Source organism: Mustelus asterias, chromosome 3, assembly GCF_964213995.1.
Source record: "Mustelus asterias chromosome 3, sMusAst1.hap1.1, whole genome shotgun sequence".
Taxonomy (NCBI): Eukaryota; Metazoa; Chordata; class Chondrichthyes; order Carcharhiniformes; family Triakidae; genus Mustelus; species Mustelus asterias.
In genome coordinates this window covers 149,438,250-149,465,510 of record NC_135803.1, presented here as the reverse complement: position 1 = coordinate 149,465,510, position 27,261 = coordinate 149,438,250, and the positions used below count along the sequence as shown (strand labels likewise).

At 47.8% G+C, this 27,261-nt stretch overlaps 1 protein-coding gene across 6 annotated transcripts in view; it reads right to left on the bottom strand.

Annotated features, from left to right (window-relative positions):
- Nucleotides 1-27,261, bottom strand: part of sema3b (sema domain, immunoglobulin domain (Ig), short basic domain, secreted, (semaphorin) 3B) — a 293,085-nt gene that overhangs the window by 84,697 nt on the left and 181,127 nt on the right. For all 6 annotated transcript variants that reach the window (XM_078209940.1, XM_078209941.1, XM_078209939.1 and 3 more), the window contains exons 3-4: nt 12,340-12,494; nt 2,718-2,780 (exon numbers count right to left, since the gene is read on the bottom strand). In XM_078209940.1, coding sequence (XP_078066066.1) covers nt 2,718-2,780; nt 12,340-12,494 — 218 coding nt within the window. The remainder of the gene's footprint in view (nt 1-2,717; nt 2,781-12,339; nt 12,495-27,261) is intronic.

The window sequence follows — 27,261 nt, the reverse complement described above, 5'->3', positions numbered from 1 at the left end:
GGTGAGTGGAGGTTAGATCACAAACACGGCATATGTAGGCAAAGACACAATTGTAAGATAATTACAGATTGGAATGTGAAGAATGGTTGGAATGCGAGTCTTTACAGGTAATCAAGTCTTTACAGGCATGAACAGTGTGTGTGGAGAGGGGGATAAGAGGTGGGAATTATCTCAAGCCAGAGCAGTTATTAGGATTTTGCAAACCCAGGCCAAATGGTGGGGGTTACAGGTAGTGTGACATGAACCCGAGATCCCAGTTAAGTCCGTCCTCATGCGTGAGGAACTTGGCTTGAGGACAGCCTCAATCAGGATCGTCACGGTGGCACAGTGGTTAGCACTGCTGCCTCTCAGCGCCAGGGACCCAGGTTCGATTCCCGGCTCGGGTCACTGTCTGTGTAGAGTCTGCATGTTCTCCCCGTGTCTGCGGGGGATTCTTCCGGGTGCTCCAGTTTCCTCCCACAGTCCAAAGATGTGCGGGTTAGGTGGATTGGCCAGGCTAAATTGCCCCTTAGTACCAGGGATGCGTAGGTTAGAGGGATGAGCAGGGTAAATATGTGGGGTTACAGGGATAGGGCCTGGGTGGGATTGTTGTCGGTGCAGACTCGATGGGCCGAATGGCCTCTTTCTGCGCTGTCGGGATTCCATGATTCTAAGAATTCAATATCCTTCTAAACCTTTCCTAACCACGTATTTGTCCAAATGCCTTTTGAATGTAGTTAACGTTTGCCAGTGTCTGTGCTGCTGGCACCCGGGCACTGTATCTACGCCAGCCAAGGTGCCAGTTCCCAACCATCTGCACAATGTGACCAGCAGTCCATTCCTGAAGTTGGGGTGGTGTCATTCCCCAGTCCCTCCACTGTCACTGCGCGCACGAGTGCGCACTAGCAGCTGTCCCGTGTACACTCCTCCCCGAAGCCCAGCCTGCTCCATATCAAGGCATGAGCTCATTGCCCAGGATTTCAAACTAACCCCCTCACCACAACCCCAAGTGTAATATCTAGCAGGTGGTGTGTCACAGAACAAGCAGAGAGTGTGCAAGTTACCACATTCAGCTGCGCAGAACTCAAAGCTCCGAGGCATTCGTTTGTGCCTGAATGTTTGAACCGAGCCAAGTGAGACTTGCCACTCAGCACAGCTCAGCCCAGAGATAGTGTTACACCAGGGCGAACACATAAACTTCTTTGTAACTTTCCGAGGTCGCGTTATATAAGAATTATCTAAGGCTTGCAAAAACAAGTTGGCAAGGAGATCGACATTCCAGGATCGGGGAGGTCATGGGTTTTGATTAAGGCGCAGAGCGAAGGAACAGAATGGGTTTGACAAATGGGCCCAATGAGCTGTGCCTCAGCGGATAACATGCTCACCATCACCATCAGTCAGAAGGTCGTGGGTTCAAGTCCCACTCCAGAGGAAGTGAATGCTTTGAAGTCCGGGGTCACACATCTGCAGCCAATCAGAGTCAACTTGCCAACCAATCAGCACCCTTTTCTCCTGCAGTGTAAATTGTCGAGATTGCTTGAAATTTGACACTCTTGCACTTGTCCTGATGAGTGCAAGTTGCAAAACTTCGGTGACATGTCTCTTTTTTTCACAACATTCAAGTCCGGAAAGACGCGCCTTGCTTCTCCTCAGTTGGTCCTGAAGAGTCACTTTAGTATTTACCGGGGGTGCGTGCGTGAAGCATTGGTGCCCGGCCCATGCCTGTGAGGAATCGTAAACTGTCGTTCTCGTCGACGCACACAGACTACTCACCGGAACTGCTCCGAATCAGAGTGTGTTCTGTTTCGCAACGCAGCAAGCCGCCCGCTGATGACAGGATTGAGAGTTGGCAAAAATAGTAGGAGGCAACGGATGGCAAATATTCCAGCTTCCTAACACCTCCGGAATGTGCTTCGCGTCCAACCCAAATAAAAGAAACTGTGAACTGATAGACAATTAACACAGTTCTCAGGTATATATACAGGTTCCAATCAGATCTCAAAAGGCACAGAGTCCAGGTCACTTTCCAGCTTTAACTGGGCTTGTCAGCCTGTGAGTGACATTAATTTCCCATTCTCTCCTTCTCCCCTACATACTTTATGAACGGTATGCTTTTTCTGTATAGCGTGCAAGAAACAATACTTAGAATCATAGAATCATAGAAACCCTACAGTGCAGAAGGAGGCCATTCGGCCCATCGAGTCTGCACTGACCACAATCCCACCCAGGCCCTACCCCTACATATTTTACCCACTAAGCCCCCTAACCTACACATCCCAGGATTCTAAGGGGCAATTTTTTTTAACCTGGCCAATCAACCTAACCCGCACATCTTTGGACTGTGGGAGGAAACCGGAGCACCCGGAGGAAACCCACGCAGACACGAGGAGAATGTGCAAACTCCACACAGACAGTGACCCGAGCTGGGAATCGAACTCGGGACCCTGGAGCTGTGAAGCAGCAGTGCTAACCACTGCGCTACCGTACTTTTCACTGTATCCCAATACACGTGACAACAATAAACCAAATCAAATCATTTTGGGTATATAGATTGTGTTCGATAGCTTGAGAAAGCAGATCTGTGGGTACGGAGGAAGCGCGTCGGGGGGGAGGTGAGATGGTGGTGTGGGAAAGAAGGGAAGAGATGTCGTTTCCAAACAGGATGCAAAACAGCCCTGACTGATCACGCTAACCACTGACTGTCCATCGTGCAGAGCTAATAACGTGGCTTCACTCACGTGTAAGTCTTTGCCTGCCCAGTTGCACTCCTCTCTCCATTCCACAGGCGCTGGCCAGTAAATCTGTAAGATAGACAACAACCATGGTGAGTTCAACAGGACAGGAGCATGTGGGACTGCCAGGCCATGTACCCACGCCCACGGATCTGTGGCCAAATGCTCGAAACAAAGGCCTGTGCAGTTAAACTGAACCGTTCAGAATTACAGGAGCACTTGGGCAACGGGCAATTAACCCCTTCACTTCTGAAGGAACCTTCAAATGCAGCAATAAGCTCACTCGTCTCTACCACTGCAATGTGTGTGTGTGCGTGTGTGTGTCTGTGTGTGTGTGTATGAGAATGTCTCACTGACAACTTCAATCCAAGCATAGTACATACAGGGTGGTATCTGGTGTTACACGGTTCACACCTATCACACTATAGTTAAGAAAGCCCACCAAAGCCTCTACTTTCTCAGGAGACTAAGGAAATTTGGCATGTCCGCTACAACTCTCACCAACTTCTACTGATGCACCATAGAAAGCAATCTTTCTGGTTGTATCACAGCTTGGTATGGCTCCTGCTCTGCCCAAGACCGCACGGAACTACAAAGGGTCATAAACGAAACACAGTCCATTACGCAAACCAGCCTCCCATCCATTGACACTGTCTACACTTCCCACTGCCTCGGAAAAGCAGTCAACATAATTAAGGACCCCACGCACTTCCACATTCTCTCTTCCACCTTCTTCCATCGGGAAAAAGATACAAAAGTCTGAGGTCACGTACCAACCGACACAAGAACAGCTTCTTCCCTGCTGCTGTCAGACCTTTGAATGGACCTACCTCGCATTAAGTTGATCATTCTCTACACCCTAGCTATGACTGTAACACTACATTCTGCACTCTCTCCTTTCCTTCTCTATGAACGGTATGGTGCATCTGTATAGTGCGCAAGAAACAATACTTTTCACTGGATACTAATACATGTGACAATAATAAATCAAATCAAACATTTTGGTGTGGCCACCTACACTGATACCCTATAAACCAGGTAGGAACATTAGGAACAGCAGAAGGTCATTCAAACCCTTGAAGGTATATGGCCTGGAGATGAGGAGTTACAGTATAACCTCACCATTTCTTGAGGCCTAAACATTGTCTGATTTCAAGAAGAAATTAGATAGAGCTCTTGGGGCTAAAGGGATCAAAGTCCTGGAAGGCAGCTCACCACCACCTTCTCAAGGGCAACTAGGGATGGGCAATAAATGCTGGCCGGCCAGCGATGCCCATGTCCCACGAATGAAGGAATCAAGGGATATGGGAGGAAGGGAGAGATCGGGATATTGAATTTGATGATCAGCCATGATCATAATGAATAGCGGAGCAGACTCAAAGGGCCGAATGGCCTCCTCCTGCTTCTAATTTCTATGAATCCTCATATGGAACAGGCAAGGTTGCTCATTGAAAAAGCAGCATTGCCTCATGACTTTCAATGGACAGATTAGCTTTTGACCCTTGTATAAAGGCCTCTTTGAAGAAGGGTCCTGCTCAGAGCTGGCAGGGCTCCTGTCTGATAAACGGGTGGTGTCTGTACCGAGGCTGCTTCATACAATGTTGGGAGGGATGGATTGCAATAATTTTATGACCAACAAAAAACACTCATGGTCATTAAAAGAACAAAAGGCACTGGCATTTATATAGCGCCCGTCATGACCTCGCAAGGTGCTGCTTGGCCATCGAAATGTAGTCACTGCGGTTAAGCAGGAAAACGCAGTAGCCAATATTGTGGTAAGCAAGATCCCACAAACGGCAGTGTGACAATGAGCAGAGAATCTGTCTCCAGCTCAGTTGGTTGAGGGATCAATATTGGCCAGGACCACCAAGGAGCACTCCTCTTCTCTGGAGAGTGCCGTGGGCCTCTTTTGATTTTGATTTGATTTATTATTGTCACATGTATTAACACACAGTGAAAAGTATTGTTTCTTGCGCGCTATACAGACAAAGCATCCCATTCATAGAGAAGGAAAGGAGAGAGTGCAGAATGGAGTGTTACAGTCATAGCTAGGGTGTAGGGAAAAATCAACTTAATGCAAGGTATGTCCATTCAAAAGTCTGACAGCAGCAGGGAAGAAGCTGTTCTTGAGTCGGTTGGTACATGACCTCAGACTTTTGTATCTTTTCCCCAATGGAAGAAGGTGGAAGAGAGAATGTCCGAGGTGCGTGGGGTCCTTAGTTATGCTGGCTGCTTTGCTGGGACAGCGGGAAGTGTAGATAGAGTCAATGGATGGGAGGCTGATGGATGGATTTGCGTGATGGATTGGGCTACATTCATGACCTTTTGTAGTTCCGCCGTTTTATGTCCGCCAGAAAGAGAAAACAGGGCTTCAGTTTAAACATCCCCCGAAAGGCACTGCCTTAGTGCCAGCACTGGACTGCGGGCCTTGGATTAGATGCTGACGTTCGCTGGAGGGAAGCTCAGACCCATGACACCTCCAACCCCCAAGGTAAGAGTACTACCAACTGAGTCGCGGCTGAAACCGCTGCTCAATCCATTCAGCCCAGTTAATCAGGTCATTACAATGAGCCGGGAACTGAAACACACTGAACAGCATTACATAATAAACCCATGGGACTGTATTAATTCACTAAACATTTTCTACTTTGGTGCAGTGATGATAAAGTGTGTCAATAAAAAGCCTGCTGGCAAGGGTACGGGTTTCGCAGAACAATCACTGACTCAAAGCTGAAATTGGCAACAAACTTGCTTTGAGAGAGTTTGCTCTGATCCTAGTATATTCTGTCAAAATACATGAGGTCACGGTTGATGAGAGCAGCCATCTGGATTATTAACCCAGCGAATGATGAAACAGGCTTCCTGGCAAGAAAGGAAGTGACCTCCTCCAGCCCTCCAATGAATTATAACCCACCCTCGAGACTTCTCCCAGACGTGCATCCTACAGGCTGGTCGGGGCAGACAGGCTCCGCGATCCCCAAGAGGCAAAGGACCTCGAGAGGTGAAGTCGTGTCGACCGCGGCTTAGTGAGTGGCACTCTGAGTCAGGTGGTGGCGGGTTCAAATCCCCCTTCGGGGACTTGACAATGACATCTTCAGACGTGGGGGTCGGTTTCCACACAGATGTTGGTCCCAGCCTTTCAGTCACCACCCCCCCCCCTCCCCCCCCACCCCCCCACCTGCTCATCTAACATCCCAGTCCTGCCTCAGCCACAATTCCCTCCACTCACAACACTCGGAAGGCATCGTTTTTAAGGTGGCACGGTGGCACAATGGTTGGCACTGCTGCTCGACAGCGCCTGGGGCCCAGGTTCAATTCCAGCTTCGGGTCACTGTCTGCGTGGGTTTTCTCCGGTTTCCTCCCACAATCCGAAGATGTGCGGGTTAGGGAGATTGACCACGGTAGAATTGGCCCTTTGGCTGGAACTTTACCACCCCACCCGCATGTAGGGTTATGGGGATATGGCGGGAGAGAGGGTCTAGGTGGGATGCTCTGTCAGAGAGTTGGGGCAGACTTGCTGGGTCGAATGGCCTCCTTTTGCACTGTAGGGATTCTATGATCTTTTGAAAAGGGATGGACAATGAATGTTGGACCAGCCAGCGACGCTCACATTCCCTGAATCAACTTTTTTTTTAAAGGCTAAGGGATAACCTTACAGATGTCGACAAAATGATGAAAGGTTTAGACTGGGAGGATAAGGAGTGACTGCTTTCTCCGGTGGGGAAAAGCATGACTAGAGGTCGTCAGTATAAGATAGACCCCGAGAAATCCAATCGGGAATTCAGAGTAAACCCCAAAGAGTGGTGAGAATGTGGAACTCGCTGCAACAGAAAGCAATTTCTTCACCCAGAGAGTAGTGAGCCTGTGGAATTCACTACCACAGATAGCAGTTGAAGCCAAAACATTGTATGTTTTCAAGAAATAGTTAGATATAGCTCTTGGGACGAAGGGGATCAAAGGGCGGCACAGTAGCACGATGGTTAGCACTGCTGCCTCACAGCGCCAGGGACCCAGGTTCAATTCCCAGCTTGGGTCACTGTCTGTGTGGAGTTTGCATGTTCTCCCCATGTCTGTGTGGGGTTTCCTCCGGGTGCTCCAGTTTCCTCCCACACTCCAAAGATGTGCGGGTTAGGTGGATTGGCCATGCTAAATTACCCCTTAGTGTCAGGGGGACTAGCTAGGGTAAATGCATGGGGTTATGGGGATAGGGCCTGGGTGGGATTGTGGGTGCAGACTTGATGGGCCGAATGGCCTCCTTCTGCACTATAGGATTCTATGATATGGGGGGGAAGGGGGATCAGGCTATTGAGTTGGATGATGAACCATGATCACAATGGATGGCAGAGCCAGCTCGAAGGGCCGAATAGCCTCCTGCTGCTCTTATTTTCTACGTAAATTGGGAATATAGTTGCATTTGAGAGGAAGGTGGACAAGCGATGAGGGAGAAGGGAGTGGATAGTTAGGATGGTAGATTCAGATGAGAAAAATTGGAAGGGAAGCGGTTTGTGTGCAGTATAAACACCGCCATGAACTGCTTGGGTCAAATGGGCTCTTTCCGTGTCTTTGTCCTGTGTCATTCCACGGACCCCGGACACAAACTCTGTTCCCTCTCGATTCGTCCTTTCAGGAGTAAAACAGAATGTCTGTACCCTCAGCGTCCCAGCCAACAGTGAGCTGAACTTCCCAATCAGCTCAAAGACAGCTTACCTACATCTCTGTAACATTGTGCAGCTCTCCATTGCCTCTGAAAGCCTCCTTAAAACCCAACTCTTTGTCCAAGCTTTTTAACCATCTGCCCTCAAATTGCCTTCTGCAGCTCCGTGTCAGATCTCGTGAGAAGACTGCCGTGATGCGCTGTGTGTGTGTGTGTGTGTGTGTGTGTGTGTATGTGTGTGTGTGTGTGTATGTGTGCGTGTGTGGGAGGGTTGAGGGGGGGTGGGGGTGGGGTGGGGTTCTGCTTTGAAATATTTTGTGATACCTTGCTTAATTTGAAGCCAAAAAGATACACAAGGACAGGAATCACAGAATCCCTACAGTGCAGAAGGAGGCCATTCGGCCCATCGAGTCTACACCGACCACAATCCCACCCAGGCCCTATTCCCGTCACCCCACATATTTACCCTGCTAATCCCCCTGACACTAGGGTCAAATTTAGCATGGCCCAATCAACCCAACCCGCACGTCTTTCGGACTGTGGGAGGAAACCGGAGCACCCGGAGAAAACCCACGCAGACATGGGGAGAATGTGCAGACTCCGCACAGACAGTGACCCAAGCCAGGAATCAAACCTGGGTCTTTGGCGCTGTCAGGAGCAGTGCTAACCACTGTGCCACCGTGCCATCCCTACCGGAGATAGAACACAGGCAGGGGTGGAGGAAGGGGGGGTTGCAGGGGAGAGAGAGAAAGCAAATCTTGAAAAAATTAAATCAGAGACATGGTGCGATAGACCAAAAGAATAAAAATAAATGAGAGAGAGAGAGAGAGTGAATGAGGAAGGGAGGGGGGGGCGGTTTAAATTCTGCACAGGATCTGTTGAAATGTTGCCTGGTACCAGCTCTGACCTCCACACAGATACCGTGGCCAGCCCTAGCGTCAGGCGATTCCGATAAAGGCCCCGGCTGTGGCCCGTCACCATCACTTTAATTAGGAGTGGAATGTAACCTCATTCATCAGGCTGGGTGCTGGATGAGACGTCAGGTCCTCAGCCCCTGAGACTCGGCAATTAATTAGAGAGAGAGAGGGAGGGATATCGGTGAAATGCTGAGCTGTTTAAATGGTGGAACGGTAGCACAATATTCCACACAGGAGATTGCAGAGGAGTGGAAGTGGGAGTCTGCTCACCACTTAGGATCAGGGGGAGGGAGAGCGCCAATCATGATGCTTTATTGGAATTCCTCCCTTTCCCCTCGGCCTCCCTCTGGAACATCGACATCGTACAGCCTTGAACCAAAATGACAGGTGGCGGGTTAATTAACTGCAATAAAGGCCTGTTCCTCATTACAGTTCTGGCAGCCATTTTGGACAAAAAGGAACACCAAGAACTCGTTAAATTTAAATGTATGTACTTTTAAAAAAGGAACGTGTCGTGTTCTCCTTCAAACTCTTCCTGCCACGCGGTGAAATGCGATACTGGGCTAGATTACCCACCCCACCCCACTCAGGGCCAGGAATGCTGGTTCCCCCCAGCTCCATCCTAGCGCTGAGTTATTCCTGTGGAAGTGTACTTGGAGTGAGGGGATGAGTGTTATTTCAGACCAATTAAAGGGGGTCAAATGGGTGTTTTCAGTCAGCCTCCAGGTTCCCCCCAGGCAGTGGAGGCCTAGTAAGCTCTTTTTAAAATTAATTTATGGGATGTGGGCATAGCTAGGCCCAGCATTTATTCCCAGTTTCAGAGTCAACCACATTGCTGTGGCTCTGGAGTCACATGTAGGCCAGACCAGGTAAGGACCACAGATTTCCTTCCCGAAAGGGACATTAGTGAACCAGATGGGTTTTTCTGACAGTTGACTATGGTTTCATGATCATCTTAATTCCAGATATTCATGGAATTCAAATTCCACCGTCTGCCATGGCGGGATTCGAAACCGGGATCTGACCCCCAGATCTTGCCCTAGATTACTAGTCCAGTGATAATACCACTGTGCCCACCACCTCACTGCTCCTCCCTCTATTAGAGCTAGCGCCTCTATGTGGCTACCTAGATGCAGGAGCAGCTAGAGGCTGTCAATAGACCCCTGACCCCCTATCTCCCCCCCCCCACCCCCCCACACATCAGTGGCCTGCCTGAAAAAAAAACATCTTTAACATATGATTTGAAAAATGTGGAAGCACCCTCCTTCTTACTCACCCTCCCTCTTACTCACCCTCCCTCTTACTCACCCTCCCTCTTACTCACCCTCCCTCTTACTCACCCTCCCTCACACTCACCCTCCCTCCCTCACACTCACCCTCCCTCCCTCACACTCACCCTCCCTCCCTCACACTCACCCTCCCTCCCTCACACTCACCCTCCCTCCCTCACACTCACCCTCCCTCCCTCACACTCACCCTCCCTCCCTCACACTCACCCTCCCTCCCTCACACTCACCCTCCCTCCCTCACACTCACCCTCCCTCCCTCACACTCACCCTCCCTCCCTCACACTCACCCTCCCTCCCTCACACTCACCCTCCCTCCCTCACACTCACCCTCCCTCCCTCACACTCACCCTCCCTCCCTCACACTCACCCTCCCTCCCTCACACTCACCCTCCCTCCCTCACACTCACCCTCCCTCCCTCACACTCACCCTCCCTCACACTCACCCTCCCTCACACTCACCCTCCCTCACACTCACCCTCCCTCACACTCACCCTCCCTCACACTCACCCTCCCTCACACTCACCCTCCCTCACACTCACCCTCCCTCACACTCACCCTCCCTCACACTCACCCTCCCTCACACTCACCCTCCCTCACACTCACCCTCCCTCACACTCACCCTCCCTCACACTCACCCTCCCTCACACTCACCCTCCCTCACACTCACCCTCCCTCACACTCACCCTCCCTCACACTCACCCTCACCCTCCCTCACAGTCTGCTGTTGCTTTCGAGCTTGGAAGGCCTTTAATTGACATTCCAACCTCGTGAGTCCGCACATCATCCTTAATTGGAGGCCAAACCCCCGTGTCAAAATCATGAGTGTCTGCTTCCCCCCTACCCCTCCTGCCCCCAACCCTGCACCCCCCCCCCCCCAACCCCGGAGGGTGGGTTCAACACCTGGACCCAGATTCTGCTTCCTGTGGCCGGAGGAAAAATTCAGCCCACAGAGCGGCTCCCTGGATCAGCGACTAGTCTCTGCCGACATGGCTGGCTTGTAAAGATGCCTCGTGTAGAGTAGAGAGAAAAAACAACATCAAGGGTCATAAGTTCATAAGATATAGCAGCAGAATTAGGCCATTCAGCCCATCGAGTCCACTCCGCTATTCGATCATGGCTGATATGCTCCTCATCCCCATTTTCCTGTCTTCTCCCCATAACCTTTCAACCCATTACCAATTAAAAATCTGTCTAACTCCTCCTTAAATTTACTCACTGTCCCAGCATCCACCGCACTTTGGGGCAGCGAATTCCACAGATTCACAACCCTTTGGGAGAAGTAGTTTCTCCTCAACTCTGTTTTAAATTTCTGCCCCTTATCCTAAGACTATGACCTCTCGTCCTAGAATGACCCACAAGAGGAAGCATCCGCTCCACATCTACTTTATCCAGACCTTTTATCATCTTGTATACCTCAATTTGATCTCCCCTCATTCTTCTAAATCCCAGAGAGTATCGGCCTAAACTGTTCAATCTCTCCCAGCTTTTGTCCAGGATGTACGTGTGAGATAATCATCAGCGAGGAAAGGATTGGTGATCGAGCTGTCAAAGTTATCCTGGTGAAGGAGTCAGCCTGGCCCAACGATACTGCTCTCACTCCCAAGTCAAAAAGAAGGGGTTTCAAACTCCCTTTCTGTGAGTAATCTAGCCAAAAATGCCAGGGCATTACTGAGAGAGGGAGAGTATGAGAGAGAGCAAGAGAGAAAGAGAGAGCGCGTGAGAGAGAGAACAAGAGAGAGCAAGAGCAAGGGAGAGTGTGAGGAACAGCAAGAGTGAGTGAGAGAATGAGAGAGCAAGCGAGAGAACAAGGAAGTGAGAAAGAGAGTGAACAAGTGAGAGAAAGAGAGTGGGCAAGTGAGAGAAAGAGTGAGCGAGTGAGTGAGTGAGAGAAAGAGTGAGCAAGTGAGAGATAGAGAGCAAGAGAGCGAAAGATAGAGTGAGAGAGCGAAAGATAGAGTGAGAGAGCAAAAGATAAGAGTGAGAGAGAAAATGAGGGAGAGCAAGAGAGAGAGTGAGGGAGAGAGTGAGGAAAAGCAAGAGGGAGCGAGAATGAGTGAGTGAGGGAGAGAGAGTGGGGGAGAGTAAGAGAGAAAGAGTGAGAGAGAGAGCGAGGAAGAATGAGAGAGAACACTTCATATTTCAGAAAAGCTGTTCCAACTGAGGGCCTGTCATGGGCGGTACAGATTACTTGGCAACTTTCTTTTTAAAAAGAGCAGGAAGTTCTGCCGAATTCCTGAACAATAATTCTTCCTCAAACACCACCACCAAAGACTGGGTGACGAATCATTCTTCTCATTGGTGTTTTGGGGGTCATGCTAAATGTAAACTGCTTACCACACATCAGAACAGTGCACTGCTGAAGCACTTCCACTGATGTGAAGCACTTAAGAATATACACCGAGGAAATAATGAGGTAATCTGTCATCCAACTTCCTTTTCCCTTATTGGGGGCAGATGCCCATCGATCTAAATGCCAAGAAAAATCAAAAATGGCTTCAACTGAGCAGGGAATAAAAGGGAAAAGGGCTGCAGGAAAGTTGACAGATTTTTTAAACAGATTTCCCCAGAAGCTGAATAAAACCTCTTGAGCTGTTCTACCAACATGTGTTGGAGGTTTCACTGCCTTTTGGAATTTCTCATTGGCTCCTTCACCTCCCTAATTGCAAAATAAATCTTCAACTCATTCATCAGCATCCCTCAGAAGGTCAGCTTGCTAAGTAGTTAAGCCCTCAGACTTGCCAGATATAGTCCATGTGAGTCATAGTCACCTTCTTGTCGTGTTTGCTGATGTTCTCCAGGTTGAGAGCGATAAGGTAATTCTTCGACCCGACAAATAATTTGCCTCTCTCTTCATCCAGCAGCAGAGTGTTGTAGCAGCACGAATAATTCAGCTGGTAGGTAACGGCACCTCGGGAAACCAGATCTGAAAAGACAAACGCATGGAGTTAACTTCTACCTGAAAGAACAAGTAGCTTCACATACCAAAACCTAATTAACCGAAGTACAAACTGTTTGGCACCCCACTTTAGCTGTCTAAATGTTTTTTAAAAGACAAAATTGTACCCGCCTCTACGACTACCTCCGGCAGCTTGTTCCAGACACTCAAGGCCAGCATAATTAAGGACCCCACGCATTCTCTCTTCCACCTCCTTCCATCAGGAAAAAGATACAGAAGTCTGAGGTCACGTACCAACCAACTCAAGAACAGCTTCTTCCCTGCTGCTGTCAGACTTTTGAATGGACCTACCTTGCATTAAGTTGATCTTTACACCCCAGCTATGACTGTCACACTACATTCTGCACTCCCTCATTTCCTTCTCTATGAATGGTATGTTTTGTCTGTATAGCGCGCAAGAAACAATACTTTTCACTGTATGTTAATACATGTGACAATAATAAATCAAATCAAATCAAATCTTGTGTGTGAAAAAATTGCCCCTCTCACCTTAAACCTATGCCCTCTAGTTTTAGACTCCCCTACCTTTGGGAAACGATATAGACTATCTACCTTATCAATGCCCCTCATTATTTTACAGACCTTCTAATGCAAGTATGTCCCTCCTTAAGTAAGGTGTCTAAGACAGCGCACCCAGTGGATTCCAATCTTTTAGATGTCACAGCACACCTCTGTACTGCAAAAACATTTTGAGACATACCTCACTATATTTTCTGAACTGCCCTCTAGAATAATATCTCTAAAACTTCCCAAAAAATAAGTTAGCCACCATCTAATCCAATTTTCATGAGCTTAAGAAGTTTGCAAAGAAAGCTTTATTACCAGGTGCATGTCAAATACAATAGGTGGAATTTTCTGGCTGTAGTTGTACGAATCACGACAGACTGGAGCTGTATGAATCACGAATCACAGGTTGCACGGTGGCACAGTGGTTAGCACTGCTGCCTCACAGCTCCAGGGAACCAGGTTCGATTCCCGGCTTGGGTCACTGTCTGTGCGGAGTCTGCACGTTCTCCCCGTGTCTGCATGGATTTCGTCCACGTGCTCCCAGAGTCCGAAAGATGTGCTGGTTAGGGTGCATTGGCCATGCTAAATTCTCCCTCAGTGTACCCGAACAGGCACCGGAGTGTGGCGACTAGGGGATTTTCACAGTAACTTCATTGCAGTGTTAATGTAAGGCTACTAGTGACACTAATAAATAAACTTTAAATAAACTTTTCAATAGTAATCCCCAGGACGTTGATAGTGGGGAATTCAGCGATGGACATGCTGCTGTACATCAAAGAAAGGTGGCGAGATCCTCTCGCTGGGGGTGGTGATTGTCTGACACGATGTGGCGTGTCTGTTACTTGCCACTCATTAGCTCAAAACTGAATGCTGTTCAGGTCTTGCTGCACATGTCATGGACTGCTCCAGTATCTGAGGAGTCACGAATGGTGCTGAACATTGTGCAGTCATCAATGAACATCTCACTTCTGACCTTAAGTTGTGTGGTGAACCATAGATGGTTACCACTATGAGTACTGAACCATAGATGGTCAGCACTATGGGTACTTGTAGATATGTTACTGTTGTCACTGTTGGGGTTAGGGTTGGGGTGTTCTACCTGTTGATATTGTTCTGTGGTACACTCCAGTTGGCTCCGCCTACTTGGAGGAGTATAAAGGTCACTGCACTGCCTGGTGACCCTTTAGTCTGGGATTGTATTGTATATAGTGTGCTCCATTCTTGTTAGTAATAAAAGCCTTTATTTCCCAGGTAAGATCTAGCCTCCCGAGTGATTTAATCGCGCATCAAGTTGGAAGGTCATTGATGAAGCAGCTAAAGATGGTTGGATCTGGGACACTCCCCTGAGGGACTCCTGCAGAGGTGTCCTGGATCTGAGATGGTTGACCTCCAACCACCACAACCATCTTCCTTTGTGCCAGGTATAACTCAAACCAGCAGAGAGTTTTCCCTCTGATTCCCATTGACTCCAGTTTTGCTCGGGCTCCTGGATGCCATACTCGGTCAAATGCTGACTTGATGTCAAGGGCTGTCAGTGAGCAGGTTGGTAAGTGCCACTTGAATGTTGATGACTCCCTTCCATCACTTTACTGATGATCGAGAGTAGACTGATGGGGCAGTAATTGGCTGTGTTGGATTTGTCCTGCTTTTTGTGGGCAGGATATCCCTGGGCAATTTTCCACATTGTCAGGTAGATGACAGTGCTGTAACCGCACTGGAACAACCTTAGCCAGAGGAACAGCTACTTCTGTCTTGAGTACTGTAACCAGGATGCTGTCAGGTTCCACAGCCTTTGCTATTTCTAGTACCTTCAGCCATTTCTTGACATCACGGGAATAGAATCAGAATTGGCAGAAGACTGATATCTACGATGACTGGTGAGAGACCTGGGTCGGTGAATACTGGCAGCAGTGGGATGAGATGCACTATTCGCTCATTTAAGGACCTCAGTTGGTGATGGGGCAGGACTGTCACCTACAAACCTTCCCATCACTGACGTGAGCAAGACAGAGAGGGGAAGGTGGCAAGGTCCCTATTTGCCACCCTCACACCTGACTAAAGGTTCCCCACCTCGCCCATGGGAGAGGGAATCAAACACCACCCGGTTGCTCTTTATTTACCCTGTCAGCACCCTTCATGGTCTCAAATATCTCACTAAGCCTCACCTTAATGTTCTCTGCTCGAAGGGGAACAATTTCAGCTTCTTCAATCTCTCTGAAGTCCCTGGTAACATCCTGGACCAACCCCTCCTGGTCTACAGCATGGATTTTACACATCATTCACATAATATGTCTGGAACAGTGAATGGTTTACCAGGGACTGTCCCGAAGGTAGACATTCACCTTTGAACCAACAAGATGTGAGGCTGGTGACTTTGTACTGGGAAGCCTCCCTATCCTGCCTTCAGTGATCCTTCCCTACAGTAGCAATTCATGTTCACTGCTACCCTGGGACTCTGGCTCCCAGTAACAGTAATCCTATGACACCCAGCCCACGGAAGCTATTTGCTGGAAAAACTTAGAGCTTTATAATAAATTGGAAATGTTTATAAAAACAATAGCCAAATTATCCATGAGAAACCCCTCCGCAATTCATTTTTTTAAAAACTTCACACAAGCTTAATTTTCACATTTATTACCACCAAACGGTGTTTCAATGCTACATGAGCAACTGGATAATTTGGACTAAAACATGCTCTGCACGAGAGAGATTGCAAGTGGAGGGTTGATATCCCTTTTATGATTTAGAAATTTCGAAGTGGAAGAGCAACTTATGAATAGTCCACTTCCGTACAACAGGTGCATTCCTTTATTTGGCATATCCCTTAAAGAGAGGGGTTAATATCTCAGGAATTACAAACCATCCCTGCACTACCCTATACCGGGTGTGGCTATAGCCAGTATAAAACTGAAATAATATATACAATTGAATATATATATTTTTTGCTAATGATGGAGGATTCTTTGGAAAGGATTCAGAATGCCACCTATTTGTCTACTTGGCACTGATCTAGATGATGGGATGTACCATATTTTATACGTATTATATATCATAGAATAGAATCATTGAATCTCGAGAGTGCAGAAGGAGGCCGTTTGGCCCATCTATCCTGCACCAACTACAATCCCACCAAGGCCCTTTCCCCATAACCCCACACATTTACCTTGCCAGTCCCTCCTGACACTAACGCTGGATCTCTACCACCTTGCGAGGGTCCAACAACGGAAATCTCCATTGTCCTCGGATGGGAATTTTCGGCCTTGCCCGAGCAAGGCTGTAAAATCCTGCCCTAAGGGGCAATTTAGCACGGCCAAGCCACCTAACCCGCACATCTTTGAACTGTGGGAGGAAACTGGAGCACCCGGAGGAAACCCACACAGACACAGGGAGAACGTGCAGACTCCAAACCCCGAGGCTGGAATTGAACCTGGGTCCCCGGCACTGTGAGGCAGCAGTGCTAACCATTGTGCCACCTTATGTTTTATATATATATCGTACCTACAAGATCAGTGTCTGTGTTCCAAGATGCAGGGAGGTGAGACCAGAGGGCGGAAAGGGGAGAGATGAAGGGAAGACAGTGGATGATTTGGAGTTTGCACTCATTTCAACAACTCTTCTCTCAAGTTCCCATTGACAGTGGCAGCATGGTGGCACAGTGGTTAGCACTGCTGCCTCATCGCCAGGGACCCAGGTTCAATTCCTGGCCTGGGTCTGTGCAGAGTCTGCCCGTTCTCCCCGTGTCTGCGAGGGTTTCCTTCAGATGCTCATGTTTCCTCCCACAGTCCAAAAGACGTGCTGGTTAGATGGATTGACCATGTTAAATTCTCCCCCAGTGTACCCGAACAGACAACGGAGTGCGGCAACTCGGTGATTTTCACAATAACTTCATTGCAGTCTTAATGTAAGCCTACTTGTGACTAATGAATAAACTTTAACTTTATTATTTGGAGCCACAAGTCATTCACAGGATTTACAGGTACAGAACGGGAGGTTGGGAATTAAAAAGAATAAAGAATAACTTGTATTTGTATCGCATTTTCATGACCACTAGACATCTCCAAGTGCTTTACAACCAATGAAGTCCTTTTGAGATGGAGTGACTGTTGTAATGTAGGAAATCCAGCAGACTCCCGAAACAACAATATGATAATGGACATCGGGGAGAATTCTCCTGCTCCTCTCCAAGTAAAGCCTTGGGTGCTTCTACACCCACTCGAGCAGATAGATGGGGCCTCGGTTAAATGTCTCATCTGAAAGGCAGCGGGTGGGATTTTCTGGCTATTCCTGCCGGTAGGATCTTCCAGCACCACCAACGGTGACCCCCATCACCACCCTCTCCCCTTTTCCCCCAAACCACGAGATCCCCAGTGGCAGAGGGTGCGATCAAACAGGAAAATCCCGTTGACAGTGGCCGGACCGGGTGGTCCCACCACCACCACTCGATGGTGAGCTGCCCCAGCCACTAAAACATGCAATGGCAAAATTCCCACCCAGTATCTCCAACAGTGCAACACTCCCTTGGCACCGCATTACAGAGCGTTCACCTTGATTTTTGTGCTCAAACACAGGAAACTGGTGTTCTGCGCAACTATCTTTTTCATGTCAACATGATCCACAAGATAAACTTGAGGCCCTTTACTGGCCCAAGTCATTACTGATGCCTACGCTAAAGAGTCATAGAATATTTCTGTGTTTTATGCCTCAGAAACATACAGAGGTGATACATCCCAGATCATGGGTGGAATTTTGCCCTCCCGCCCGCCAAAGGAATCGTAACGAGCGGGACATGGACTATGCAAAGATCCCATGACCTCAGGAGGGATTTTCCGGTCTCGGGGCAAGCGCAAGCCGATAAATCCCACCCCATAACTCTGCAAGAGGCGTTTAGTTTAATGTTTTTAAATGTTTACTCCCACACTTACAGCAGCTTGCCTACAGTTTGGTTTCTCTATCTAACCACACCCTGGTTTAACTAAGCAGAGAACAACAGTTACTAGATAAATATGGTCAAACAGCAAACAACTGAACAATTGAGTACAGCAAATAATTCCCCATCGCCGGAAGCTATTCAACTCATTGAGTCTTTCAAAGAGCAATCCAGCCAGTCTCACTTCCTCCCCTTACCTGGGAGTCACAGAATCCCTACAGTGCAGAAGGAGGCCATTTGGCCCATCAAGTCTGCACTGACTCTCCAAAAAAGTACCTTACCAAGCCCCTATCCTCGCCCCACACTATTCCCGTAAACCCATGCGTTTACCATGGCCAATCCACCTAACGTACACATCTTTGGATTGTGAGAGGAAAATGGAGCACCCGGAGGAAACCCATGCAGACACGGGGAAAATGTGCAAACTCCACACCGATAGTGATCCGTGGCCAGAATTGAACCCGGTCCCTGCCGCTGTGAGGCAGCTGTGCTAACCGGACATACTCTATTCCACCCTTTTCCGTCGAGAAAAAGATGCAAAAGTCTGAGATCACGTACCAACCGACTCAAGAACGGTGGCACAGTGGTTAGCACTGCTGCCTCACAGCGCCAGGGACCTGGGGTTCGATTCTGTGGACTCCACACAGACAGTCACCAATGCTGGGAATCAAACCCGGGTCCCTGGCGCTGTGAGGTAGCTGTGCTAACCACCCTGGCACCCATTTTTAAAGGCCGTTCTCACTCAGATAAACGGGCAGGTTATCCAACATGCGCATCATAATGAGTGGAATAGTGTGATTTGCACCACCATTGCCCTGCATGGCAACCAACAGTGGCTAAATATTAAGGGCAATTTACAACTATTCTTTCAACTCTATTGGCTTTAGATATTCACGGAAATCTTTAAACATCTGCTCCAAACTATGCTGGCTTAGTTCCAGTTCAGGTTAACACGAAGGCAATACCATAAACAGCATGAACCCTCTGACTGCCGTGTTTAACTGGCGTGCATTCTGAAGCCTGTGGGATGCACCTATAAAGAGGCGAGTCGGTGATTTAAACATACCAGAAAGACAACTGTCTGAAGATTTCACAGTTTGCGGATAAGGGGTAAACCATTTAGGACTGAGGTGAGGAAAAATTTCTTCACCCAGACGGTGGTGAATGTGTGGAATTCACTACCAGAGAAAGTAGTTGAGGCCAAAACACTGTGATTTCAAGAAGAAATTAGATATAGCTCTTGGGGCTAAAGGGATCAAAAAAAACCTGTCCACCATTTACAAGGTACAAGTCAGGAGTGTGATTAAATATTCTCCCTTTGCCTGGATGGGTGCGGCTCCAACAATACTCAAAAAGCTCAACACCATCCAGGGCAAAGCAGCCCACTTGATTGGCACCCCATCCCCAAACATTCACTCCCTCCACCACCGACAAACAGTGGCAGCCGTGTGTACCATCTACAAGATGGACTGCAGGAGCTCAGCATGGGTCCTTAGGCAGCACCTTCCAAACCCATGTCCTCTGCCACCTAGAAGGACAAGGGCGGGAGATACATGGGAACACCACAACTTGGAACCAACACTCTGCCTTTTTTCGGTCAGATTTCATCCTTTGAATACCTTTAAAGCAGAAATAGATAGATTCTAGAAAAGCAAGGGGATGAAAGGTTATTGGGGTGGGCAAGAATGTGCAGTTGAGGTTAAAATTAGATCGGCCATAACCTTATTGAGAGGCGGAGCAGGCTGGAGGGGTTATTTGACCTACTCTGTGTCTAATTGTTGCACTGCAACAAGCTTTCTTCAGCAGCATGTTCCAAAGCAATGATCGTTACCACCAAGAAAGACAAGGGGTAGCTGATACCTGGGAACGCTACCTGCAAGTTTCCCTCCATATCATTCACCATCCTGACTTGGAAATATATCACCGTTCCTTCACTGTCGCTGGGTCAAAATCCTGGAACTCCCTCCCTAACAGCACTGTGGGTGTATCGACACCAGATGATCTGCAGCAGTTCAAGAAAGCAGCTCACCACCATCATTTCTAGGCGGCAAGGTGGCACAATGGTTAGCACTGCTACCTCACAGCGCCAGGGACCCAGGTTCAATTCCAGCCTCTGGTCACTGCATGTGCAGAGTCTGCACATTCTCCCCGTGTCTCCGGGTGCTCCGGTTTCCTCCCACAGTCCAAAGATGTGCGGGTTAGGTTGATTGGCCATACTAAATTGACCCTAGTGTCAGGGAGATTAGCTAGGGTAAATATGTGGGGTTAGGGAATAGGGCCTGGGTGGGATTGTGGTCGGGGCAGAATCGATGGGCCAAATGGCCTCCTTCTGCACTGTCGGGATTCTATGACAATGAGAGATGAGCAACAAATGCTGGCCCAGCCAGCGATTCTCAGATCCCACAAAAGAATAGAGACAAATGGTAGCACAACCTTCATGTATGTAAGCACTGCACCTTGGTATAATGCAGCAATATCTGTACTGGGCTATCACTCAGAGCATTAAATAATGCACTCATTCACAGCCTGGTGTTCACCTGAGTACCTGAGGGGGAGGATATGTTATAAACCACACGAGTATCCTGAGTGCTCTCATTAGTGCCACGCAACGCTGAACCTGATCACGGGTTCCCCTCAGAAATGTTTAACTGAAATCTTTCTTTCTTTCACTCTTATCAATGTGATGGATTCTTCACAACTGTGTAAGTACCAAGTTAACCCTGTGCATGGATTCCTGAGCTACACAATCGCCTTTTTATCTCCGGAGCAAAGATTCTAGCTGTCCAATCGCAAAACCATGCACTGCCTATGTAAATAAACACCAGCCGTCTCCCCAGTAACCACAAGGTACTGATATGTGTTGAGCACCTTCCAGTGTCAATCGATAGGTTTCTCTTTTCTTAAAAGTTTTTTGTTAAAAAAGCATGCCATTTCTTTTGCCGTTTCTTCAAAACGGAAAATATTCAGCCTTTTGCCTCAAATAGTCCCAGTGCACGGGTCAAGGTTGCCATCTTGGGTTGGGCCTAAGCCTGGGGGCTTCTTCAAATGACCTCTCACCTTGCCATCCCCCCCCCCCCCACCTCTGATCATTGGCCACCCCCACCTGGCACCAATAGGAATTTGATTTGATTTATTGTTGTCACATGTATTAGTATACAGTGAAAAGTATTGTTTCTTGCGCGTTATACAGACAAAGCATACCGTTCATAGAGAAGGAAAGGAGAGAGTGCAGAATGCAGTGTTACAGTCATGGCTAGGGTGTAGAGAAAGATCAACTTAATACGAGATAGATCCATTCAAAAATCTGACGGCAGCAGGGAAGAAGCTGTTCTTCAGTCGGTTGACACGTGATTCAGACTTTTGTATCTTTTTCCCAACGGAAAAAGGTGGAAGAGAGAATGTCCGGGGTGCATGGGGTCCTTGATTATGCTGGCTGCTTTTCCGAGCCAGCGGGAAGTGTAGACAGAGTCAATGGATGGGAGTCTGGGTTGCTTGATAGATTGGGCTGCATTCACGACCCTTTGTAGTTTCTTGCGGTCTTGGTCACAGCAGGAGCCAAGCTGTGATACATCCGGAAGGGATGCTTTCCATGGTGCATCTGTAAAAATTGGAGAGAGTCGTAGCGGACATGCCAAATTTTCTTAGTAGAGGTGATGGTGGGTTTTCTTAACTATAGCGTCGGCCGTGGAGGGACCAGGACAGATTGTTGGTGACCTGGACACCTTGTTGTGAGTTTTCATGGCTTTACTAATGGGGTGAATTCAGTAATGAGAAATGGCACAAATTAAGGCCCTTGATGTTGTTCCCCAATCTAACTACACCAAATGTTTTCATTGCCTCACACGTCTGGTGCTGGATGAAGCAATGAGAAGGTCACCACCAACTTTTGCATTTTTTTTTTACACAGTTTTGCAGCAGTTTAGGAGCAGCCTTTGTGTTTTAAACATGGTTTTCAATCTGTTCCCTTCATTATTTCACCAGCTATGGGCGGACATCAACTGCCCTTCAAAGCTTCCACACAAACATAGGCGCAGAGAAACACAGCCCTGTGTTGTTCGCCAGCTTCCTAGTCTAGAGCTCTGAATGACTTCCCTTTCATAAAAGCACTCTCACATTCCCACAGTGGCCTGTTCTCTTGGGCTTCTTTCATCTGACAGGGTAATTAGCATGTTTGTGAGCCCAATTAAGCGGCAAGAAGGGTCAATTAAGACTGATCTAATTATGGGCGAGGGGATTACCCCATTCAAAGGCTCACAGACCACTTCATACAGAAAGAGAAGGCTACATAACTATTTTTACACCTCTTTCTACACTCAATACTCAAGTAGGGATTATGGTGCATTTCCGTGTGTTTAATCTCCTTTGCGGCATAAATACACAGCTGTGTTTTTTGGTCCCCTCCTCCAACTTTCTCCTTCCCTTTTGAAACAGGGCTTGCATTTATATAGCACCATCCCATGACCGCTGGATGCCCACAAAGAGCACTAGAGCTAATTAAACACTTGTTGGGTTGGTTTCGTTGGAGCAGAGAAGACTGAAGGGTGACCTGATCGAGGTGTACAAGATTATGTGGGACGTGGACAAAGTAGATAAGGCGTAGCTGTTCCCCTTAGTTGAAGGGTCAGTCATGAGGGGTCATAGTTCAAGGTGAGGGGCAGGAGGTTTAGGGGGGGATGTGAGGAAAACTTTTTCACCCAGAGGGTGGCGGTCTGGAATGTGCTGCCTGGGAGGGTGGTAGAGGCGGGTTGCCTCACATCCTTTAAATAGTATCTGGATGAGCACTTGGCACGTGATAACATCCAAGGCTATGGGCCAAGTGCTGGTAAATGGGATTAGGGGGAGGTCAGGTGTTTCTCACGTGTTGGTGTAGACTCAATGGACCGAAGGCACTGTATGATTCTATGGAGTGTAGTCACAGTTGTGGGTTGATTATCAATCTGTACATCCTTCCAAAGATGCCTGACAGTAGGTGGTAAGAGGAGGAGAGATTCCTGGTCAGCCATATTGCAGAAAGCTATGGTAAACCACTGCAATAATCATGGACCAATCCAATGGAAAACCGTGGTCACCAATAACCTCTTAGGGCCATGGCTATCATAAGACCATAAGATAAATGTAATAAGTCCTCGGAGGCAGAAGCCTCTTCACCAAAATCCCTTTATTTGCACGTCTGACAACAGCATACAGAGTGCTTTCAGACAGCAGCCTACACTCGGAGACCCAAAGAAAACCCATGCCTGGTTAAGTACAAAGCAAGAGGCTCCCTGATTGGCCCATCAATTTGGCTCTTAATCAGGGAGTCCATTTTCTAACAGGTCCACCTCAATTGCCTGATTAAAGTCGTGACAATATCGGAGCAGAAGTAGGCCATTCAGCCCATCAAGTCTGCTCCACCATCCAATCATGGCTGCTAAGTTTCTTAACCCCATTCTCCTGCTTTTTCCCAGTTTGTGCATAGCCAACTCCCACAAGCCACAATGTCATAATGACTAGCTAATGTTTTAGATGGTGTTTGAGGGATAAATATTGGCCAAGATGCCGGGGTGATTTCACCCCCTCTTTTTCAAACTGCCGCTACACCATCTTGTCCACCTAACCGAGAAGTCTTCCGTTTACTTCACGTCAGAGGGCAATTTTTCCCCAGTACTGCGCTGGGAGCGTCAGTCTAGAATTTGAATCTCTGAAATGGGACTCAAACACACAGCTTCTGACTATGAGGCGAGACGGCTGCCAACTGAACCATTGCAAAGGGACACATGAGAAACGGGAGTACAAAGCAGGTTGAGGGGAGATCTTATCGAAATGTACAAGGTATAATAAGATAGACAAAGAAATATTCTTGCCACTAGCTGATGCCACAAAGGCTAGGGGACAGGGATGAAAAGTTTTGGGCAAAAGATACAGGCGATGAGCTTTTCTTTGTGCAGTAAGTGGTCATGACCCAGAACTTGCTGCCCATGAGGATGGTGGAAACAGACAATCAGTGATTTCAAAGGGAAACAGGATGAACCCATGAGTTTAAGTTATAGGGCTAGGCATATACAGCAGAGGCAATGGGATAGACTGGATTGCTCAACAGAGGACACGCATGGATTCAATGGGCCAACGAACGAAGGAGATAGTCATCGACTTCAGGAAGCGTAGTGGAGGACATGCATCAACTGGGATGATGTGGAAATGGTCGAGAGCTTCAAGTTTCTAGGTGTCCAGATCACCAGCAACTATCCTGGTCTCTCCACGTCGATGCTATAGTTAAGAAACATAGAAGATAGGAGCAGAAGGAGGCCATTCAGCCCTTCGAGCCTGCTCAGCCATTCATCACGATCATGGTTGATCATCCAACTCAACAGCCGAATCCTGCTTTCTCCACAATAGAAACATCGAAGATAGAAAGTCCACCAACACCTCTACTTTCTCAGGAAGCAAAGGAAATTTGGCATGTCCGCTACAACTCTCACCAATTTTTACAGATGCACCGTAGAAAACACCCTTCTGGTTGTATCACAGTTTGGTGTGGCTCCTGCTCTGACCAAGACCGTAAGAAACCGCAAACAGTCATGACCAAAGCCCAGTCCGTCGCACTAATCAGCTTCCCATCCATGGACTCTATCTGCACTTGCCTCTGCCTTGGAAAAACAGCCAGCATAATCATGGGTTTCCTCCAGGTGCTCCATTTCTTCCCAGAGTCTGAAAGACGTGCTGGTTCGGTGCATTGGCCATGTTAAATTCTCTCTCAGTGTACCCGAACAGGCGCCAGAGTGTGGCGGCTAGAAGATTTTCACAGTAACTTCATTGCAGTGTTAACGTAAGCTGACTTGTGACACTAATAAATAAACAAGGACCCTACGCATCCCGGACATACTCTCTTCCACCTTCCTCTGTTGGGAAAAAGCTGCAAAAGTCAGAGATCACATTCCAACTGACTTCCCTGCTGCCATCCGACTTTTGAATGGACCTACCTTGCATTAAGTTGATCTTTCTCTACACTCTAGCAATGACTGTAACACTGCATTCTGCACTCTCTCCTTTCCTTTTCTATGAACGGTATGCTTTGTCTGTACAGTGCGCAAGAAACAATACTTTTCACTGTATGCTAATACATGTGACAATAATAAATCAAATCAAATCAAACAAAAGACAGTCTCCATCTGTGCCATAATGACCCTATCAATCTATGACTCTAAATCCAAAGCTGCCAGTAATCCTACATTACCAGTTCATGACAGCATATCTTGAGGATAGTGATCCTGCAGGCTTAATCGCATGACATCTTATTAGCCTGCCTCCACCACTGATCACCAACATGTCAACCCTCATGGTGCATGCACACCCTACCCAATCTACTTGACAAGTGAACACATTTTGCATAACCTGACTGGGTATCATCAACTTCAGTCAAACAACCTTTTCCTCCCCCACATCTATCTCCCCGCCCCCGCCTCCCTCCCAACCCCCGCCACCCACCACCCGCACCCCACTGAACCAAAGTCCAATATTTTTAGAGCGAATAATGAAAAGGTTCAAAGAAATGTTTGAAGAGCTACTTTTCAATTTGAAAGCAGACAACTGTCAGCAGTGTCCTGAGGATCATCCTCAATCCCTGGAGACTCCGGGATAATCCCAGATGGATGGCAACCCTCATCCCAATGTCCATTTCCTCCTTCGATTGGCCCCGGATCTAAGATGAAGAATTCACTGTGGTGGTTACACAGGAAGCGGAGGACCTGGAGGCCACTGTTCCATAGAGTTGAACATTGACGAACCTCCGCAATGGTTTCTAACCTCTCAGCGATTGGACTGCAGCGATTCAAGAAGGCAGCTCATCACCACCTTCCCAAGGGCAACGAGGGATGGACAATAAATGCTGGCCAGCCAGTGACATAAGAACATAAGAACTAGGAGCAGGAGTAGGCCATTTGGCCCCTCGAGCCTGCTCCGCCATTCAATAAGATGATGGCTGATCTTTTCGTGGACTCAGCTCCACTTACCCACCTGCTCACCATAACCCTTAATTCCTTTACTGTTCAAAAATTGATCTATCCTTGCCTTAAAAACATTCAATGAGGTAGCCTCAACTGCTTCACTGGGCAGGGAATTCCACAGATTCACAACCTTTTGTGTGAAGAAGTTCCTCTGCAACTCAGTCCTAAATCTGCTTCCCCTTATTTTGAGGCTACGCCCCCTAGTTCTAGTTTCACCTGCCAGTGGAAACAACTTCCCTGTTTCTATCTTATCTATTCCTTTCATAATCTTATATGTTTCTATAAGATCTCCCCTCATTCTTCTGAATTCCAATGAGTATAACTCCAGTTCTACTCAGTCTCATAAGCCAATCCTCTCAACTCCAGAATCAACCTAGTGAATCTCCTCTGCACCCCCTCCAGTGCCAGCATATCCTTTCTCAAGTAAGGAGACCAAAACTATACACAGTACTCCAGGTGTGGCCTTACCAGCACTTTATACAACTGCAACAAAACCTCGCTGTTTTTAAACTCCATCCCTCTAGCAATGAAGGACAAAATTCCATTTGCCTTCTTAATTACCTGCTGCACCTGCAAACCAACTCCTTGAGATTCTTGCACAAGGACACCCAGGTCCCTCTGCACAGCAGCAGGCTGCAATTTTTTACCATTTAAATAATAGTCCATTTTGCTGTTATTCCTACCAAAGTGGATGACCTCACATTTACCAACATTGTACTCCATCTGCCAGACCCTCGCCCACTCACTTAGACTATCTATCTCCCTTTGCAGACTTTCAGCGTCCTCTGCACACTTTGTTCTGCCACTCATCTTTGTGTCATCTTTGTGCGAATTTTGACACACCACACTTGGTCCCCAACTCCAAATCATCTATGTACATCGTAAACAATTGCAGTCCCAACACTGATCCCTGAGGCACACCACTAGTCACTGATCACCAACCAGAAAAACACCCATTTACCCCCACTCTTTGCTTTCTGTTAGTTAACCAATCCTCTATCCATGCTAATACATTATCCGTAACACTGTGCACCTTTATCTTATGTAGCAGCCTTTGGAGCGGCACCTTGTCAAATGCCTTCTGGAAATCCAGATACACCACATCCACAGGTTCCCCATTATCCACTGCACATGCAATGTTCTCAAAGAATTCCACCAAATTAGTCAAACGTGACCTTCCCTTCATGAACCCATGCTGTTTCTTACCAATGGGACAATTTATATCCAGATGTCTCACTATTTCTTCCTTGATGATAGATTCAAGCATTTTCCCTACTACAGAAGCTAAGCTAACCGGCCTATAGTTACCCACCTTTTG